Source organism: Camelus bactrianus, chromosome 15 (genome assembly GCF_048773025.1).
Source record: "Camelus bactrianus isolate YW-2024 breed Bactrian camel chromosome 15, ASM4877302v1, whole genome shotgun sequence".
In the NCBI taxonomy this organism is placed as follows: domain Eukaryota; kingdom Metazoa; phylum Chordata; class Mammalia; order Artiodactyla; family Camelidae; genus Camelus; species Camelus bactrianus.
In genome coordinates, this window is record NC_133553.1 from 30046681 (window position 1) to 30067505 (window position 20825).

At 37.3% G+C, this 20825-nt stretch overlaps 1 protein-coding gene across 6 annotated transcripts in view; it reads left to right on the forward strand.

Annotated features, from left to right (window-relative positions):
• NCOA1 (nuclear receptor coactivator 1) overlaps positions 1–19643 on the forward strand; it is a 212366-nt gene extending 192723 nt beyond the window's left edge. For 3 of the 6 annotated variants that reach the window (XM_074341748.1, XM_074341749.1, XM_045511865.2), the window contains 4 exons: positions 3912–4086; positions 9330–9513; positions 13272–13361; positions 17243–19643. In XM_074341748.1, the coding sequence (XP_074197849.1) occupies positions 3912–4086; positions 9330–9513; positions 13272–13361; positions 17243–17413 (620 nt within the window). In that variant the 3' untranslated portion in view covers positions 17414–19643. Of the gene's footprint in view, positions 1–3911; positions 4087–9329; positions 9514–13271; positions 13362–17100; positions 17158–17242 lie in introns of all 6 variants that reach the window. The other 3 variants (XM_074341752.1, XM_074341751.1, XM_074341750.1) reach the window with 3 other exon arrangements.
• The last annotated feature ends 1182 nt before the right edge of the window (positions 19644–20825 follow it).

The window sequence follows — 20825 nt, forward strand, 5'->3', positions numbered from 1 at the left end:
ACGCTCCTGATCACAAGCACTCACCACCCCATCTTATGGACAGTTGTTCAACAGCTTCCTTTCTTTTTAAAGAGCAGTTTCCTTGAGTGAGCAAAGTATGACCTTTTTTTTTTTTTTTTAAATCTTTCTCAAATGCTGATAGCATAGTGGTCTGTGGGGAGAGTAGATGCTCAATGAATCTTTTAGTATAAGAATGAGTCCTGATTCTAGTTGCTGCCAGATGTCTGCGATGCTATTTATTGTCCAGCAGGGAGACAGCATAATCTAGACAAAGACAGAATTGTAGAATTTTTAAACTAGAAAGAACAAGATTATCTGGCCCAAAGAATCTGAGGTCCAGTGTAGTGGCAGAACTAGGCCCAGAACTCTACCCCTTCAGATTCATTATTCACAGACTGGTTCTTTCTTCTGAAACTAGGTCATCTGATAAGGGAAACATGGGCAGTTAGAATGTGAGATGAGGCCAGAAAGAAAAGTCAAAAAGCATGCTGATGTACTTGCAGTCTTATTTATTGTTTAACTTTGACCCCACAGAGTAATATCCAGAATGTGATAAGTATCTTTCTCCCCCTCACATATATATTTTTTTCCTGAAAGAAATTATTTCATTGTAAATAAAGTCAAAAATGCATTAGGAACAGACAAGTTTTTTTTAAGGATCACAACCAGAAGAGTTAAAATTTAAAATGTGGAATTAATGCAAAGACAGTCAATATAAAAATGAAGATGATGTAGGAAAAACCCACCCTCTAGAGTCATAAGTGAAAAAATAATTTCTCCATAAATTCAAAGTCAAAATTATTTACGAGATTAAATTACTTATGGAGGAAGCAGAGAAAATATGTAGCTTTATTTACATAAACTTTACCAAGAAAAGAAGTAAATATTTAGTGAAAGGAAAAGCTATAAAAAGTCTACAGTTGTTTCAACTTACATGGAAAATGTTAAATATTTTTTAAATTGAAGTCTATAGAAAACAAAGTGAATAAATTAACTACATCTCGGGTCAGATTAACCAAACAAAAAAAGAGAAAAGGCATTGTATTAATAATGACAGAACACAAAATATTACAAAGGCATCTACAGTTATGTTTACAAAGAGACATTAAGGGCAAGAAACATGCTTATGATATAATGATAAGGGAAAGAAGCAGGTCACAAAATTATGTGAGACTTTATAGAGGAAGATTTGAAGGAATTATACTAAATTATGGGTAATCAAATTATGACATTCTTTTTCCTGCACCTTTATAACTGTCTATACCTCAGTACTATTTAACTGTGAAATATATTTTGTTAGGAAAAAAAGAAGAAATGCAAAGCGTAACAGAAAACAAAAAGAGACCCATTTTTGCTCTTTTAAATTCTTAGAGACTTCCACTTGTGGTCAAGATGGAGTAACAGGGGCCAGATTTATTTTTCCATCTGAAACAAAAAATGTCAAACAGTAGTTCTAGAAATTGCCTACACTGTGATGCAGGGAGAGGGAATCCAACAGGAGCGACTGGTTTCGAAGAGTTGAGACAATGGATTTTGGAGTCCAGATAAACCATGGCAGGTAGAGGTTTCAGGGCACAGAACCAGAGAGGAGAGAACCATACAAAGAGAGAACCACAAGGATGTGGAAAGGGTCCTGCTCAGGTCTTCAGTTGAGAACTGATCAGTGTGTATGTGTACAAACCAAGGCCAGGGAAAACCACCTGAAAAGATTAGAAGGAACAGCTTCAGAGTTCACACAGGTTCAGTTCTTCTTCTAAGAAAACCTCAGAATTCATAGGTGTCAAGTAGAATACTCAGAAATGTCTTTGCCTCAGGAGCAAGGCAAAAAAAGCACCAGACTACACCCTGCTTTTGACTCTTTAGGAACAAGACCCAAAAGAATTAAAACTGTTACCACGTAAATTTAGACTTAAAGAAATTTAAAGAATTCAGCACCTAACAAGGTAAAATTCACTAAGCCTGGAATCTGAATTTTTTAATTACCAGGCATTCAGAGATACAGGGAAATAAAACTAATAATGAGGAGAAAAATCAGTCATCAAAACCAACTCAGAAAATGATGCAGGTGATAGAATTAAGACAATTATAAATCACGCACTTATTAGGTATGTGTAAGAAGCTAGAGGAAAGCTTGAACATGTTCACTGAAGGTGTGAAAGATATAAATAAAACCAAAATCAAACTTCTGGAGATAAAAACTGCAATGTCTGAGATGAAAAATATACTGGGTGGGGTAAGCAGCAGATTAGACATTACAAAAGAAAAAGTTAGTGGACTTGAAGATATAACAATGGAAACTACACAAAATGAAATCAGACAAATACTAAAAAGAAGGTAATTTACTCCAAATTGATCTTATAGTTACATAATCCTTATCAAAAATATCAACATGCTTTTTGGAGAAATTGATAAGCTTCTCCTAATATATAGGAATACAAAGGACCTAGAGTAGCCAAGACAATTTTGAAAATGAAGAACAAAGTTTGATGACTGCAAGCTTCAAAAATTATCATAAAGCTACAGTAATCAAGACTGTGAGGTATTAGTACAACTATAGACATACAGATTACAGCAACAGAATAAAAAGTCCATAAATAAACCCTTCCTTTTATGGTCAGTTGATTTTCAACACAGTTACATCAATGGCTGCTAATAAGCATTATCCTGAATAAAAAGGAACAAACTGCTGATAAATGCTACAGAGTGGTTGAACTCAGAAACATTATTCTGAGTGAAAGATGCCAGACAAAAAAAACCTCACATAATTACACTTATATGAAGTTTCCAATAAGAGGCAAATCTGTAGAGACAGAAAGCACATCAGTGGCTGCCTGAGGCTACAGGTGAGAATGGGGATTGACTACAAAGAAGCATGAGGGAATTTGGGGGTGACCAGGTGTCTAAACTGGATTGTGGTGATGGTTGAACAACTTTATAAATGTACTAAAAGTTATTGACTTACACAGTTCATTGGGTGACTTTGATGCTGTGTAGATTATATCTCAATAAAGCTTAAAGAAAAAAAAAAGACAAGGGAAGAAGGGACCATAAAGACAGGTGAGGAGGAGTGTCCGACAGAACTCTCTCACTTTTCATTTTCTGCGTGGATTTTTCTTACCTTTTTCCCTTTTCAACTTACTTTTTAAAGTTTTTTAAAATTATTTTTATTGATTCATAATTGATACATTATATTAGTTTCAGGTGTACAACGTAATTATTTGAAATTTGTATATGTTGCAAAAGAATCACCACAATAAGTTCATTTACATCCATCACCATACACAGTTAAAATTTTTTTTCTCATGGTAAGAACTTTCAAGTGGATATCCACTCTCCTAGCTACTTCCAAATATGCAATACAGTATTATTAACTATAATTACTATGCTGTACAGTACATCTCCATGACTTATTCATTTTTTCTTCCTGTTTTACTGAGATATAATTGACATACAGCACTGTGTAAGTTTAATGTATACAGCATAATGATTTGACTTAACATACATTATGAAATGATTATCCTAAGTTTAGTGAACATCTGTCATCTCATATCCTTTTCAGCTTATTTTTATTACGCAAGTAATCTTTCGTGTATGTTCATATTTGCTTTTTACACTTAAAAATTCATATAAGAAAAAAAAGAATAGACTAGGAAATCATACATAATCATGGTACCCAAATAAGTATCTTAGTGACTGGAAGCATTCTTCTAAGTTTATTTCATACATTGGTTTATCTATCTGTTTTTACTGAAATTTCCTGTTTTATTTTTAAGAGATTGAAATTTTTTCCCTATTCTATTGAATAAACTATTTCTAACTATGTTATGGTGGATCCTTCTGGGTTTTTTTTTCTTTTATGGGTTAATAAATGTATAGTGTATTCACATAAATTAATTTGTGTCGATTTGTAGGAATGGTTCCCCAAGGTGAGGCCAGCTTTGCTCCATCTCTAAGCCCGGGGAGCTCCATGGTGCCGATGCCAATCCCTCCTCCTCAGAGCTCTCTGCTCCAGCAGAATCCACCCGCTTCTGGCTACCAGTCACCAGACATGAAGGCCTGGCAGCAAGGAGCAATGGGAAACAACAAGTAAGGGGGCAGTTTTTACAGATAAGCATCCCTGATACTCTGCAGCACATAAGAACAGCCGTGCCTTCACAAGCCAAATAAAAGATTGTTGGCTACTGCCCACTTGCAAATTCAGGGAGCTGAATTTTATGGTATCAGCAAATAGTGATTTTTAAATTCTTTAAGTTTCAAGTCCTTTTTAAGACAAGCTTTGTGTTTATAGAACAGAAAAGTGATGTAGTGGCCCCCAACCTTTCATCCTATCCCAGCACACCTGAAGAGTATGACTGAGTCCAGCGAGTAACAGAGCTTCCCTTGGACAGATGTAGGAATAAGTATTTTTTAAAAAGTCATTCTTTATAAAAATAATTAAAAATCTTAAAAATCTAAAGCAAGAATGGCAAAATGTTAGAATTCAGTAGGTACATGAATTTCACTCTCCTCTGTCTGAAGGATTTCACAGCAACAACAGAGGTTTTAAGTCTTCTCAGGGTATCCTGCCTTATGCAGCTTTTTGAATCTAGACTTTCAGTGGCCTCATCTTGCCCATTTTGCTTAGAATTATTTTACTAAAGTCATTTTCTCCCAGATCCTGGCTGCTGAACTTTTCACACATCACTTGAATTTTATAAGGGTTTTAATTTGGTTGTGTCTTGGCTCTAATGACAGGGAAACTGTTTGATCTGACAACATAATAAGTAAGGTAGTTAAAGTTGAAAACTTAAGACGGTATTCTCTTAAAGTTCATTGAAAGGTGAGGGAGGAAATCTTACTTTAGAGAACTGTGTAGCTCTCAGTGAGGACTGGTGTAAACGAGGTAGAAATAGAAGAGTCTCTGTGATGTGCAAGAATTTAGTCTTACACTGTGTTCTGATCCCAGCTTCCTAAAGTCACTTTAGATTCCATGGTCCATCGTTACAGTTACTCCCTCACAGGCACTCTCAGCTTGCCAGCTCTCCCTCTGTTGCACTTGTTCCTAGCAAAATGCTTCTTAATGAAATCCAGCTCAGCTCTTGCTTCATACCTACACCTAAGCATTTAAATGTGCCTTGAGAAAAATACAGTCATACTGACAGATCTGCTCCCCTTCACAGTTAAATTCCCTAGAAGACGATACTCCATCACTTCCTCTCCTTCTGTTCCTTATTGAACTGATCAGGCTTTCATTCCACCAAAAGTATTGCCAAGGTTGTTAATGTCCTCTACAATGTCAGATGCAATCATTGGTAGCACTTGACATATTTGAACATTTACTCTTTCTTGAAGCTCTTTTTTTCATTTGATTTCTGGAATGACTTTCTTGAGAAAGGTGATTCTCCTCCTATTTCTCAGTCTCTGCTGGATCTTCCTCACCTCCCTGACCTCCATTTGAGGGCCTCAGAGCTCATTCTAGGACCTCTTCCCCTTATCTACTTGCTCTTGTGGTTATATCATTCAGTCTTACTGATATAATGCCTGTCTCTATGCTCATGACTCCCAAATTTAAGTGCCTAGCACAGACTTCTCCCTGAACACATACTGTATATACAACTGCATAATCAGCATCTCCACTTAGAAGTCTAATAGGCATCTCAAACTTGACGTGGCAAAGACTAAAGTGATTTACTACCCCAGACCTGCTCCTCTCCTACTTTTCCCCACCTCAGTAAACAACTCCATTCCAGTTATTCAAAAGAATACCTTTTCTCTTCGTCTCACATCCCACATCAAACATCCATCAGCAAATCACATCAGCTTCTTAGCAGCTCTCACTCCTTACCTGTCCTATTTATACACTTTAGTGTAAGCCAGCATCATCCTTTCCCTGGCCCATTGCAGTGGCCTCCTTTCTCCTTGCTTCCACCCTTGCTACACTACAGTGTAGTCTCCATGTGGTAGCCAGAGTGATGCTTTTAAAACCTGAGGAGCGTGTCAGTCCTTTATTCAAAACTCTCCAACTTATTCAAAATACAGTATAGGGCCTATGACGCCCTACCTAATCCTGCTCCTGGATATCTCTCTGACTTCATCTGCTATTCTCATCACTCACTCTGCCACACTGGCTTCTGTTTATTCTTCTGTTCCTCACATGTGCCAAGTACATTGCAAACTCAGGGCCTTTGCATTTTTAAATCCCTCTGCTGGAACGTTCTTCTCTCAGTAGCCACACGGTTTGCTCTCTCACACTTCAAGTCTCTCCTAAATGTCACCTTATTAGACACAGATATCGAATGTCACCATATTAAACTTCCCTGACCACCATTTCTAAACACCATTTCCCACTTCTTGGTCCATCCTTTCCCTTTATTGCTTTTTATCATGCTTATCACCTGATATATTGTCTATTTATGGCCTGTCTCCTCCAACTAGAATATAAGCATCAGAAGAGCAAGGGCATTGTTTTTGTTTACTTCTGTATGTCCATCATTTAGAACAGGTAAGCACTTAATATACATCTGTTGAACAGATAAGTACAGAGATTCCCTGTTGCTTCCTGAATCATTTCTTGGATTCTGATTCAATATGGACTTGAATTTCTGTTGTACTTCAGCAGTTTCTGTGAACTTTGACTTTCCCACATCATTTGAAAAAGAGAATAGTTATCACCAGCTTTTCAAACGTTCACACTTGCTTATTTGGTTCATGTATAAAAGCTTATTAGGCAACACAGACAGTGTATAGTTTGTGACCACTCACTGTCTCTTTCACACAGTGCAGGATACTATAAGGAACAGGGGGAAACGGCCAAGGGTGTCGTTGGTGACAGGAGTAAGTTGGAGAGAAGTAAAACATTAAATAAAGAATCATTAAGCAGATTGATGTAACAGATGTAATAGAATTCAGAGAGGGTGTAATGTGATTCTTTTTCATTATCTCTCCGGTGGCAAGAGAAATGAAGGGTCAACCAAACCTATTTGTCCTGGAACCAGGCAGTGTTTTGGTGTAATTCTAGTCACAGAGGGGAATCCCAGGGCTTACTAGCATTTTAAAGGTGAAGGACTGTTCTTTAACCCTTTGTTTCTCAGAGTTACTTGACCAGAAACTCCTCCCTGCTTGTTAATTCCTACAATACCTGTGGAACCCACTTTGTCTTCATCTTTCTCTTTCCCCCAACAATTCAGGGGCTACCAAATACCTGGTGCTAGCTTAAGGAAACTGTGATAATTGCCATGAGGCCAATCAGGAAAGCAGGTTAAGGGAAGGATCCTTCACGCCATTGGGCCTAAGGTGCCCTTAAACCTCACCATTCATTCCAGAACCTGGAACGGTGATTGATGCCGTGGAAGGGCTTGGTCTTCTTCTCATGATGGAAGAAACTAAAATGGCACTATTGGCAGGAGTAGTTTGAAAGAACTTAAGCTAATATACAGTCCCACATATAAATTTGAAAAGAAATTAAATCCTAAATTTTTTCACTAAGTATGACATCATTGCAGTCCTTGAAGCTTCTGTATGCATTAGCTTACATAGCCCTCTGTCTCCACAGTGGTGATCTATGTATCAGTTGACAAATGAGCACTGTCTAAGGCAGAAGTGTTCTCATTAGAAAATGGGCAGTAGACTAATAGGTTTTTTTCTCACCTTCAGTTGTGGGGACACTGTCTGACAAGCATACACACTGTGCAGACATTAATGGTCCACAGATGCATTATTGACCATTTCCTAGGCATATAATTTTCTTTGAGCATTTGTATTTTATAATTACTTGGGGGAAATTCACTACTTTTCTTCAGACATGATGAATAGGCTGTTTCTCAGCCTGTTAATTTCAGTATGATTACTTTAATCTACCGGAAACCATAAATGTCAGTACATCCTGCTTACCTCTCAAGAGCTAGCAAGGAATAGATAAACTATTGGTGGGATAAATAATTTTTGAAATCAAATTCTTCAGAATTAACATTAAATAGGTGGAATTTTACCAGTAGCTTATTGTTTAAAAATTGATAATCATAAAGCATTTGGTGTTTTGTAGAACTTACAAAAGACACAATTCATATTATTTTCCTTTAGTTGTATCTGTTATCACTTAGAATTTGGAAGGTTCAGATATAAAGTTTCAAGTTGTATTTATTTGGAGTTTATTCCATACTGTTCTACCTACTAATAGAAATTGGCTTAACATCTGAAATCTTTGGCATAATGACAGTCCAGAATTTGGCGATGAGGAAGAGAGTCTGTCAAACAAGCCTTCTGATAACCGTAACTGCCCTTGCATTTTGCTTCCTAGAAAAGACATGAAGCTATTTTTAGGCTTGAGAAGACCTTTGAAACCTTCAAAAACATTAAATTTTCCAAATAAAAATATCTGGTTATGTATTTCTGGTTTCTTCTTAGTTTATAGCATATTGAAAGTAGCCAGAAGCTAAAACCTTGAGAAGTGACAGCAAGCAATAGGACACAGAATAAAGGCTTTTGAATTTTAATGTGCATAAATAGTTAGAAATGCAGCTTTCCATGCCCACCCCTAGAAAATATGGTTCATTAGGGCTGGGGTAAGGCCTGAGAGTCTCAGTTTTCAGTGAATCCCAGGAAATTCTCTTGCAGATGGTCTCTGAACTACACTTCTAAAAACATTGGTATAGATACAGTAAAAATCTATTAATAAAAAGTAGTCTGAACCTCATCAGTTGGCAGCACTGAGTAACAACCCATGTCCACAATTCATTCATTCATGAAATATTTACTGAGTGCCTGCTATGTGTCACTTATTACTAGAGACAAGGAATAAATGGAACATGATACCATCTTCCCCTTACTAAGAGGATACACAAGCAATCACAATATAAGAAGAATGCTACCTTTGAATCATTCACTTCTTTGTTAATTTATTCAAAGAACATTTATTGAAGATTGGTATATATGCTAGGCACTTTGCTTAAATAGATATTCCTTGTTTAAGAGGATAAAATAGTGTAATACATTTTAGAATGATTTTGATTATTAAGTGGGTAAACTTCAGTTATCTGAAAGATGTACTTATGTGGAAAACTTCCCTTCTTATTCAGATAATTGAAGCTTAACAACTCTGATACTAGACCACATAAGTGTAACTTAAAATGAGCTCTTTTAAGTTATTAAACCCCTTGGGCAGAATTTAGAATGCATCTGAATGATACTTAGTTCTTATATATTGTAATAAGATAAAAAGTCTTACATGTAACCTAAGAATGTAAAATATTTTCTTTGGAATTCAGTCTAATAAGTAAGAAAAAGAGTCCAAGTCACATTCTTCCCATGTTCATGATCAGTGGATGTAATTGGCATTGTTTTTGAGTTAACAGTGTGTTCAGTCAAGCTGTCCAGAACCAGCCCACGCCTGCACAGCCAGGAGTGTACAACAATATGAGCATCACCGTGTCCATGGCTGGTGGAAACACAAATGTTCAGAACATGAACCCAATGATGGGCCAGATGCAAATGAGCTCTTTGCAGATGCCAGGAATGAACACTGTTTGCCCTGAGCAGGTAAGTGGCACAACTGGCACACTTGCTACACATGCACACACACCACTCTATGTCACACCACACTACAATTCACTTTTCCAAGGAAAATCAAGTATGTTCACAGTTACTCATCAGAAATAATCACTTCTTTATTCTTTCCCACTATCTTTTGATTATTACTATTTATAAAGATATACAATGGAAATTTTGACAGACTTTATAAGATTTTAGTCTCACGAGATTTTAGTATTTTATATTTATTATAAAATGATATGTATAGTACATTGACTTGGAACTTACCCCTTTGTATTCGGAACACATTTTCTCCATTTCTCCCTTTCAGTTCAACAAACTGAGTACTTACTACCTACAAAGATAGCTCTGTGGGAGATATTAACAAGTTGTGGAGACACAACATGAACAAAGGATTAGTTGAATAATAAGATGAAATAGCTATGTAAGAGATGGACACTCATAGGACCATACATATACTTCTGTCAGATTAGGGGTATATGCAATTAACCACTGAAAAATGGTCTGATTAGGAAAGGATTTGTGGAAAATTTGCCTAAAGGAAGAAAAAGAAAAGAGCCCTAAGACTGGTTATCACAGCATGACCGAGGCAGGAATAGATATTGAAAAGCCTAATGAGTGTTAAGGGGATATTTGTATTATATTTAGATCAGATTTACATGGTAACATTTTTAGGGATGTGGCAGACCATCTAAATGTTTAGTTTATCTTAGAATCATCTAAAAATTTGTAAGGAGAGAATGATTAAATTCAAAGTGATATTTAAGAGAATCATTGGGGTAATTCCTTGTCACTATTCTATCAGCAACTGCAAAGTAGACTATTGTGTCTGGGCTAGGACAACATAGCCATAATTTATAGCAAGTCTTAAAAACATGTAAACACTGATTACCTTTTCTATAGAATTCCTTTTTGATATGAATTTTTTAAAAAATCTATTCCCCATCTATTTTATAGTAAGCCTAAGAAAGTCAGCAGGGAAAAAACTAGCAACTTAGTGATCCATATATTATAGCACAATGAAAGAACTAAATAGGATTATTTCTTGTCCTTGTTGTTATTCAGTTATTAGAATTATTCACTGTCCTCTGGTATATTAATAGAAAATAATAAAAATATAATGAATTAGGTAAAAGAATATTACATTTAAAGTGTATTTCTTATATAGTTGAGTCTTGCTTTTTTATTCAATTTGACAATCTCTGCCATTTAATTGGAGTGGCTAGCCCATTTACATTTAATGTGATTATCAATATTGATATTAAAGATTTCTATCGCTCATCTTATTGTCTCCTCTTTGTCCCGTCTCTTGCCTTTTTTGGTTTAATTGAATATTCTAATTCATTTTATCTCTTTTGTTGGCTTATTAACTATATATAACTTTTGTTTGTTGTTTTAGTGGTTGCTTCAGAGTTTATAGTATACATCTTTAACTTGTCACTATCTACCTTCAAGTGCTATTATATCACCTCTTATAAATATAAGAATCTCACAACAGTTTATTTCCATTTCTCCCCTTACGTGCTATTGTGGTCATACATATCATGTCTATATATGTTTGTTTGTTTGTTTGTTTGTTTTAGTTTGCTCAACTTTTATTTTATTTTATTTTATTTAACATTTTTTATTGATTTATAATCATTTTACAATGTTACCCCACAATATACTGTCAGTAGTATTTTTACTTTAAATAGTCAATTATATTTTTAAAAATTTAAATAAGTAGCTTTTTATATTTCACCACGTAGTTATCTCCAGTGTTCTTCATTCCTTGGTGTAGATCCAGATTTCCATCTGGTATCATTTGCCTTCTGCCCAAAGGTCTTCATTTAACATTTTTTGTAGTGCAGGTCTGCTGGTGATGAATTCTTTCAGGTTTCACATATCTGAAAAAGTTTTTGTTTCACCTTCATCTTTGAAAAGTTCTTTTCCTTGAATTCTAGATTGGTAGTTTTAGCTTTCAGTACTTTAAATATGTTGCTCCAATGCAGTATTTCTCGTAAGATATCAGCTATCATTTTATCTTTGTTCCTCTGTACATGATTGATTTTTTTTTTGTCTCTAAGCTTTTAAGATTATTCTCTTTATCACTGGTTTTAAGCAGTTTGATTACGATATGCCTTAGTGTGATCTTCTTCATGGTTCTTGTGCTTGGTGTTCAGTGAGCTTCTTGATTCATGAGTGTATAATTTTTTATCAAATCTGGAAAAATATTGCCATTATTTCTTCAGATATTTTTTTCTGTCACCACCCACCTCATCTCCTTCAGAGACTTTAATTACACATATTCTAGACCACTGGTAATCATCCCACAGCTCACTGATTTTCAGCTTGGAGGTTTTTTAGGGGGTGTGAGGTCAGTCATTTTTTCCTCTGTGTTTCGTTTTGGATAGTTTCTATTGCGATAACTTCAGACTCACTGACCTTTTTCTTTTGTAATGTCTGATCTGTTAATTTTATCTAGTATGTTCTTCACCTCAGACATTTTTATCTTTAGAAGTTCACTTTGAATCCTTTATATATCTTCCATATCTCTAACATGATCACTTTCCTCTATCTTCTTGAGCATAGAGAATACAATTATAATAACTATCTTAGTATTCTTGCTTGTCACTTCAATCATCTGTGTCATTTGGGGGTTGATTTCAATTGGCTGATTTTTCCTTTCATTATGGGTCATATTTTTCTGCTACTTTGCATACCTGGTATTTTTTTACTGGATGCCAGACGTATGAATTTTACCTTGTTTTTGTTCCTATAAATATTATTGAGGTTTGTTTTGTGAAATGGTTAAATTACTTGGAAATAAACAGTTTGATCCTTTCAGGTCTTGCTTTTTTGTTTAGTAGGACCAGAACAGTATTTAGTATAAGCTAATTTTACCCTGCTAGTAAAGCAAAATCATACTAGTTCGTTTCCTGATACTACATGAATTATGATGTTTTCCACCCTGGCTGGTGGGATCAGGACCTATTCCCAGCTCTGAGTGATCTTTGGGAATTATTCCACGTAAATCTTTCTTGGTGCTTCTTTCCTCTGCTTTGGGTAGTTCCCTAACAATCATTAGCTAGCTGAGGAGTACTAAGCTGCAGACTTGAGGGGACCCTCTGCAGATCTTCAGAGCTTTCTCTCTGTACAGTTCTCTCTCTTCTGCCCTTGAATTCTAGCTGTGTCTTCTCAACTCAGGGAGCCAGCCAGGCTCTTTCTGGGTTCACTTTTCTCATGCTGCAGCCTGGAAATTCTGTCTAGGCAGTAGGCTGGTGCAGTGGTAGAACTTATCTCAATTGTTCCCCAACCCTTAGGGACAGCTTTCCTTCATTGCCTTTGTCCAGTGTCTTTACTGCTTTCATTTCATATACTTTGGATCTTGACTGGAAGTGGAAGTCTTGCTAATTAACTTTTGTGTGTGTGAATTAACTTTTTATTGAAGTATCGTATATAAGAATATATAGAAAAGTATACAACAAGATGAATTTTTACAAACAGAACACACCTTTGTAACTATCACCTAGATCAAGAAACAGAACATTACCAGCAGCACCTGAGGTTCTCCCCACACTCCCTTACATCTCTCTCTCCACTCCTACCAAGGGAACCACTGTCCTGACTTCTGACAGCACAGTAAATTGCTAAGCTTTTTATTTCTGCTCTCCTCCTATTACTTTTCTGTCAGTAAGATTGTTTTACATTTGGTCTTCAACTTAAACAACTAGCTTGTAATTTGGTCTTGTACTTACGTTTAATAGATAAATGATCCAGCACTGAGACACACAGGCCTCTACTGCAACCAGCTCTCATCCAGTGACCTTCTCAAAACAGAAGCCGATGGAACCCAGGTCAGTAAGAAAATTCTAAGCCCAGAACTGTCCAGTTTACTGTAGACACACAGGAAACTTTGTGTAGAATCATGACCTTGGGAGTCAAACCTGGGTCTGAGTCCTGGCTACACTGTCCTTAGCTGTAATCCTGGGCATGTTAGGGGACTTTCTTGAGCTGCCATATAACCAACAGAACTAACAAACAGGATACCTGCTTACAGGATTATTGAGAAAGTTAAGTGAGATAAGCTTTGAGAAGGTTTAATCCAATGTTTAGACAGGATAAGGGATCACAAATGGAGACCACTGATTGCTGTTTGTAAATAAACACAGTGCTAAAACTCATGTATAATCAGAATACCTCAAAAGATCTCAATAAATTCAGACAAAACAGAATGCCTGCTGTGTATTCTGTCTCCTTTAAGAAGTTTGTTTCAAAACAATACAAACAGCAAGGGTGGCCACTTTCCTATATTAACCTAAACTAAGAAATTTTGGAAGTTTTAATTCACTTAAGTAACTTTGATTTAGTCTTTAGTCTGTTAATAGATTTTTTTTTTTTTAATACGGGCCTTATGTTAAGGCAGAGATAGAAGGAAACATGACACATGTTTGCCCTTTAGCTGAACTATGCAGACAAATGAGGAAAGGAAGTTTCATTTGTGGAACGCTAATGATTTGCCAGGCACTGTGCTAGGCACTATCTGCTTTATCTCGTGTAAGCCTCACTATAACCCTAGGAAGGAGTTAGTTAGTTAGTTAGTTTTCCTTTTTTTTTTTCACAGATGAAGAAATAGAGCCTGAGGAGATTTAACTCCATACACAAATCACAGAGCTAGAAAGTGGCAGAGCTGAGGTTCAAACCCAGGTCTTTCTAACACCAAGCTCATGCTCTTACTACCATACCAGCTAGAGCCTGTTGAAAGATAAAACATAAATTATCACATAACTAAAGAAGGCAAACTCAAATTTATGTTACAAGTAACAAGAACTGTAAGCATTAAAAGGAAAGCTTACTGAGATGGTCAGAAGAGCATTTATATTAAAGGAGATGAGACTGAACTTGGTCTTGAAGGACAGTTAGCCAGGCAAGCAAAGGAGAGAGGTACTGTGCTTTTTGGAGGCTGGGGAAGGGGGTGAGCTTGGAAGTCTAGGGGATTGGAAGTTAGAGGGCACAGAGATAAGGGAACAGTAATATCAGCATAGTCCTGGGAAACCAAATCCACTGAAGGTGAAGGTTTGTAATAAGAATTCGTAAGAATTAAAATTGGTAGTTTGGGGCAAAGTTCCAGGGGCCTTGAATGCTGAACTCTAAGGAATTTGGATTCAGTTCTGCAGATGAAGCATCATCCCTGAAGGGGAACAGTGATAAAAGCTAGTTTCGGCTTCATCTTGAGGGAGGACAGGGGGAAGGCAGGAGCACTGGGTGGCCAGTTCAGGAGAAGGAAAACCAATTAGGAGACAATGTTCATAGTTGGAGCATCAGGAAATAGGATCTGAGTCCTGTGAGGGTGAAGAGAGAGGATTCTGTGATGGGGAAAATGATTACATGTCTCACACCTACAGAGACAAATGCTGGGCAGCTCAACAGATTAGTTAAGACAAAACAGCTTAGTGTTAAAGTTTCTGAGTCCTGGGACAGTATTTAAATTGAAGTAAAAACTATGCTGGAAAATCTTCAGAGGTTGGGACTCAATTCTCACACCACTCTTCTCACCTGAAAAATTGTAAACTCTGTTTTGTCTTGCTTTGCCTGCCTGTGAAGGTGTAACAATGTCAGAAATCCTTTGAGATCTGGTCTAAAGCACCATGTTTTTAAGTAATTGTTCAAAATGGCTGAAATGTCTACATTTTGGAATTTGGTTTTGTCTTCTCAGTTTTTTAAAGTTCAGAATAGACTATCATTTTTAGAAAAGCATTCTTTTTAAAGGAGCAGAATTTTTTCTCTAGTTTATCATGCCTTTATCAAGAATTTTTTAAGTGTTTGGGAACTGAAACACCTTACACTCTGTCCCAGTATTTCACATGTTGAAACATACAAACATGAAGTTTTATGTTAAAAAAGTTAGTCAGGGCCTAAATGCACTATAGTTTGTGCTCATGTTAAGTTTCAGTGGCAGGATCTTCTTTCTGTGGTAGCGCATCATGAAATCTCTGTTTGCTCTAATGTTTCTGTATTTGCCAGACAGAAGCTGGGTAGTAAGTTAGACAGAAATATAGAGACAGATGTACAGAAAAGGAGAAGGGAAAGAACAAGGAGAGGAGGGCTGGGGGAGGGTGGGGGGCAGCCTGCATTTGGAGGGCTGGGATAGGGAAGAGGCAAGTCAGGGGAGAACACAGGAAAGAACACAGAGAATAGAGAAGGAAGAAGAGGGCTGGTAGGGGGTTGTTGACAGAGAGAGAGAGAGGAAGGCCAAGGTTGGAGCTCTAGAAGGAAAAGAGGAGGAATGAGGAGCTACACAGAACAAAGGTGAGTGCAGGGCGCAGAGGCAGCTAGAGAATAAACTCAGACAGAGAGCTGGTGGATGTTAGATACATGAGGAAGAACCCAAAAGAAGAAGAAAACAAATGGGAGCCTATGGGGGCAAGAAGCAGTATTTGGGAAACTGGGGGAAAGTGGAGGATGAGAGGAAGGGTGAGTAGAGAAACGATCCTGAGCTCAGCGGAGGTTTAATTCATCAGACACTAAAAAAGCTCAGCGAAGGACTTTCTGCCTCACCCAAGAGAGCGGAGTGAGGATGGAGGTGCATCGTGAGGAGAAAACATCAGGGGCAAGACTGATGGAGAAATTGGGTGGTCGGGACATTTGACATCTGGCCAATGAAGGCTGATGGAAAACAACTTTTATTCAATTAGGATAGAAATGTTTTCAGAAAAGCTGACTGTAATTAGCATGAATTTAGTGATGAATGACCAAAAAATGCATCACTAATCTAAAATACTTCATGAACCTATTAAACGTGAGGCACAAGTTTGCCAAATGCTGAGACACTTGGTTAGATGCACTTGGATGCCTTAGAAGCCGTCTCCATTCTTGGTCTGGAACATTCATAGGTGTGATATTGGCCACACCAGTTCTACAAATGAATTTTAGTAAGACTGGGTGGTAAAGGCTAACTTCTGGCTTTGTTTTCCCAATAGAAGTGTTAAATCTATGTAACCTTAGGTTTTTAAAGGAATATATGTATTATTACTGAGAATAGTTAAAGGGAAAATTCACACTGTTCTCGGCTAGTTGTTTACTGTTATTTTTAGCTTATGTGTTTAAATAGATTGTCTATCAGGAAAAATAAGTTAAATATAAAATTGTTCTACTAATATTTTGCTGTAATTCTAAAGGCAGTATGTAAAGGAGCTATGTAATAGTGTAATTAGATACTACACAAATCTTCTGGACATTCGTTTCAGTAATACTGATGTCCTATTACTGAGGTGTGGTGGTTTTTATTTTGCTAATACTGAGTTAAAGCCCTTCATTTTCTAACATCATAGAGATTTTTTTTATCCTATTAGAGTCATCCATAGAATGCTTTTAAAACCAGTTTTCCAAATAATATATGTATTTTTAAACCCGCCACTGGATACCCAGACTGCAACTGGGCTTTTCCCAATCTTGGCAATATTAGCAGTGATGCTGACTTTCAGTATTGATGGCAACCCTGTAGGAGGCTTGACCATTCCAATTTTGATTTTATTTTTAAAGTGTGAACTTTCCAGAACCCTGAGCAAAATGAGTGCAGCGATTTTCTTTTTGTAGGACAAGAAGACAGAAGAGTTCTTCTCTGTGGTGACTACAGACTAGAGGAATGCTCTAGTGAGTTTCCACTTCAAGTAGTACCCACTCATAAGCCGGGGGGGCAGACCCTTCTGTCTAAACACATCTTTTATTTGTGTTCCAGCAGGTGCAACAGGTTCAGGTGTTTGCTGATGTCCAGTGTACAGTGAATCTGGTAGGCGGGGACCCTTACCTGAACCAGCCTGGTCCACTGGGAACTCAAAAGCCCACGGCAGGACCACAGACCCCCCAGGCCCAGCAGAAGAGCCTCCTTCAGCAGCTACTGACTGAATAACCACTTTTAAAGGAATGTGAAATTTAAATAATAGACATACAGAGATATACAAATATATTATATATTTTTCTGAGATTTTTGATATCTCAATCTGCAGCCATTCTTCAGGTCGTAGCATTTGGAGCAAAAAAAAAAGGAGTTCACTTTTGTTGGGAGATTGAGAGATGTTTTTGTTTCTTTCTTTGTAAAGGCCTTGGATATTGAAAAAATAACAAGGCAGAACAGTTGGACAATCTCTCTCTTGAGCCAAATTTAATTATTCTTATTTTTGTAATCAGTCATTGGCTTCTTATCTGGATGAAGGCTTTCAGAGGAGAACCAAAACGACCAGTTCCAAGGGGAAGATAAAGCTCCGCCTCCTCTGGCTCAGTCCCGACCCCACCCAGGAAGAAGGGCCCGGTGGGGCTTTGCCTGTGCCCGTCCACCAAAGGCTGTCACATGCCCCTCAGTCAACAGCGCTCCCCTTCCCAACCCCAGGCAGCTTGTGTGTACAGTCAGCTTCTTCTAGCAACTCTATATCTGTTGGCTTCAAGAGAATATTTTGCCTCCACATATGTACCCCTTCTCCTTTTTTTAAAGATGGATTTAAACCAAGATGCCTCCAGGAACGAGGATGAAATGAGTATATTCACAGAGGAATCCAAAAATTACAGTTTGGGGGAAAATGCAATAATTTTTGATGAGATGGGTGAAGGACAAGAAGTGAGTTAATGTCAGTTATTGTAGATACAGTTTTCTGATTAGATCTGGAAAAAAGGCAGCCTGTTCTTTCTGCTTTTATTGTATTAACAGCTGAGGTAGCTAAAGTTATTTAAAATAAAAATTAAGTTTATGATTCAAGTAGCTTATTTTTCCCTTTAAATCTCACTGTAAATATATTTGATTTCTTGTAGAAATTGATTTCCTTCTGTTTAATTTTATGGTTTTATTATCATATTCTTGATTTTTTTCTAAATTTCTGTGTGTGAAATATAACATTGAATTGCAGTTACATTTGGCTAGTAATATTTTATTATTTTAATAACTGTGACGCCATGTATGGATTTACTTTGGGGTTCAAATCAAAATGCCAGAAAGAGCTGTTCCAGATGAGCTGTTCCAGATGAGCTAGAGCATCCTGCCCTAGAGTGTCCCTGGGACCATCCGACGGGAGCAGCACAAGGAGTTATCACCAGAAGTGCACAGGCTACTTGTACAGAGAAAAATTAGTACTCAAAGAAAATCTTCTTTTTTTTTTTTTTTTTTGATTGACTTTGGGAATCTGAATTTTCATCAGTGCAAATATAAATCTCTCTATCCTGCTCTGAGGCTAATTGGTACCATATTTTCCCTTTATGTCTTGTCACTCTGCCACATCTTGTCTCATCCTGGCCTCTGAGTCAAGGACCCAGTTAACTGACTTTCCAGTTCTAGAAGTTCCACTTCAAGGCCAGGAAAGCTTGAGAAAGGTATTGTGGAAGAAGCAAAGGTAGACCCCCATCAGTCACCTTTACTGCACCTCTGGGCCTGTGAACGAAGACATCTGACATTGTGCACCAGCTACCTCTGCTTCCGTGGCAGAGAAAAGGCCATAAGAACTAACAATGGAAGAGGAGCATGGACTCAGACATCAAGGAAGAAGCCATTTTCCCAGGTCCTCCTTTCTGCATCTCACCACCCCTAGTTACGAGTAACTCCACTGGACAGCATCTATTCAGAAACTACCGAATAAAAAGATTGGTGGAAGGGTTCAAGTGGGTAGCAACTATGAAACAGAAATAGGACACTCAGTTACAAACATTATCTCTTTTAGTTTGTGAGAAAATGCATCCCTGATTTCATTCATTCCCAGCTTGAAAGCCCAGCCATATTACTCTAGTCCCTCCCAAACTGCTCTAGGAGGTCATTTCTGTTTTGTTTGTGATATTTAGACGTGCAGACTTCAGGAAGTTCACCTTTAACTTCAGCATTCCAGATGAAGTTTCCTGATTCAGTACTTTTGCATAAGAAACTAGAAAAAAAAAAAGTGGTAAGGAAAATTGGAGATGCTAACATCCTCCCCCATCCCAACTGCACCTTAAAGTATGCATGTCACCTTCAAGGTTTTATAATTGCACTGTTTGTTTTATGTATGTACAGATTAAAATTATTGCTACATTTGAGGAAAATAAAATTGCTTGCTTCTATGTAATTCCTGTCATTCCACAGGAAATTCACTTTTCCAGCTACTGAATAGAATTTGTCTAACAACCTTGTGGGTTGCCTCTTCATTTACAGGGAAGAAATGAAACCTACGTCCTGCAGGAATTGCCAAAGCCTAAGATGACTAATGAATAATTAAGGGATAATAAAAGACAGGATCCCTGAAGCCAAGGCTCCTCGAAGTCACCCTAATAAGAACCAGCCCAGTGAAAGTTGAGTTCACAGCGAGGTCGTGGTAGTAGGCTGTGAGGAAATTCTAACTCTGGCCGCTTGTCTGATAATTAAGCATTCTGGCCCTGCTGTTTCTTGACCCAGGAGACCTGGTCCAAGCAGTGCTTCTTAGCTACAAGATACCATCTCTGCCTCAATCATTCGTTTTTATATACTAACATTTAGTATTATTATACACAGTATACAGATGTTGAATCTTACTTGAGGAGGCTCCTTCCTGACAATGACATTTTTACAAAATGTAAGCCCTGTTTCTTGTTTGTGTGTTTTAAAGGCAGCCTAAATCCACCAACACTTGGCCAAGTGGGGTGGGCCAAGATTAGGAGGGGGAGTAGGTGAGCAACTGTGATTCTAGAGGGAGAGGGAGAGTGTTTATCGCATACACATTCCTACACACAAAAATACACACAAATTTGGTAGCTGTTGTCATATATATGTTTGGGGGAACAAAACTGAAGAGAGAAAAACCAAAAATCAGAGTAAGGTAAAAATGATACTTCTCTTACATGAGGCTGAACATTGATTTAAATTTATCCCAAGGTAGGGTTGGGAAGGCCATTAGAAAAACAAGTAGTAACAATTGAGGAAAAAGTGAGGTTGAGACAGAACTTCATCTTCTTCCTGGTTTTGCCTAAGATAGGGTCTGTACTTAGAAACTGTCTCCTGGGCCCTAACAATCAAAGAAAAAGAGAGGACAGTTGTCTGTTTACAAAGGAAATTGTGCTAATTTCCTTATTGACGTTAACTGCTCTTCCCAGAAGAACTGCTCCACTTGAATATTCAAGTGAATAATTCAGAGCAAGGTCGATCCTTGACCATTCCTGTACCTCTGAAAAGGATCTTGATGATTTAATTAAGCCCATAAATTATTTTTATTGGAGAAAACTGCCAAAGGAAGCATTTTTCCGTCCAGAACCTTTTCTGCCAGCACTAAATTAGTTTTCTTTATATACTTTATGCTCATTGTCGCAAGAGCTCTTAACAAGATTGAAGAAACACA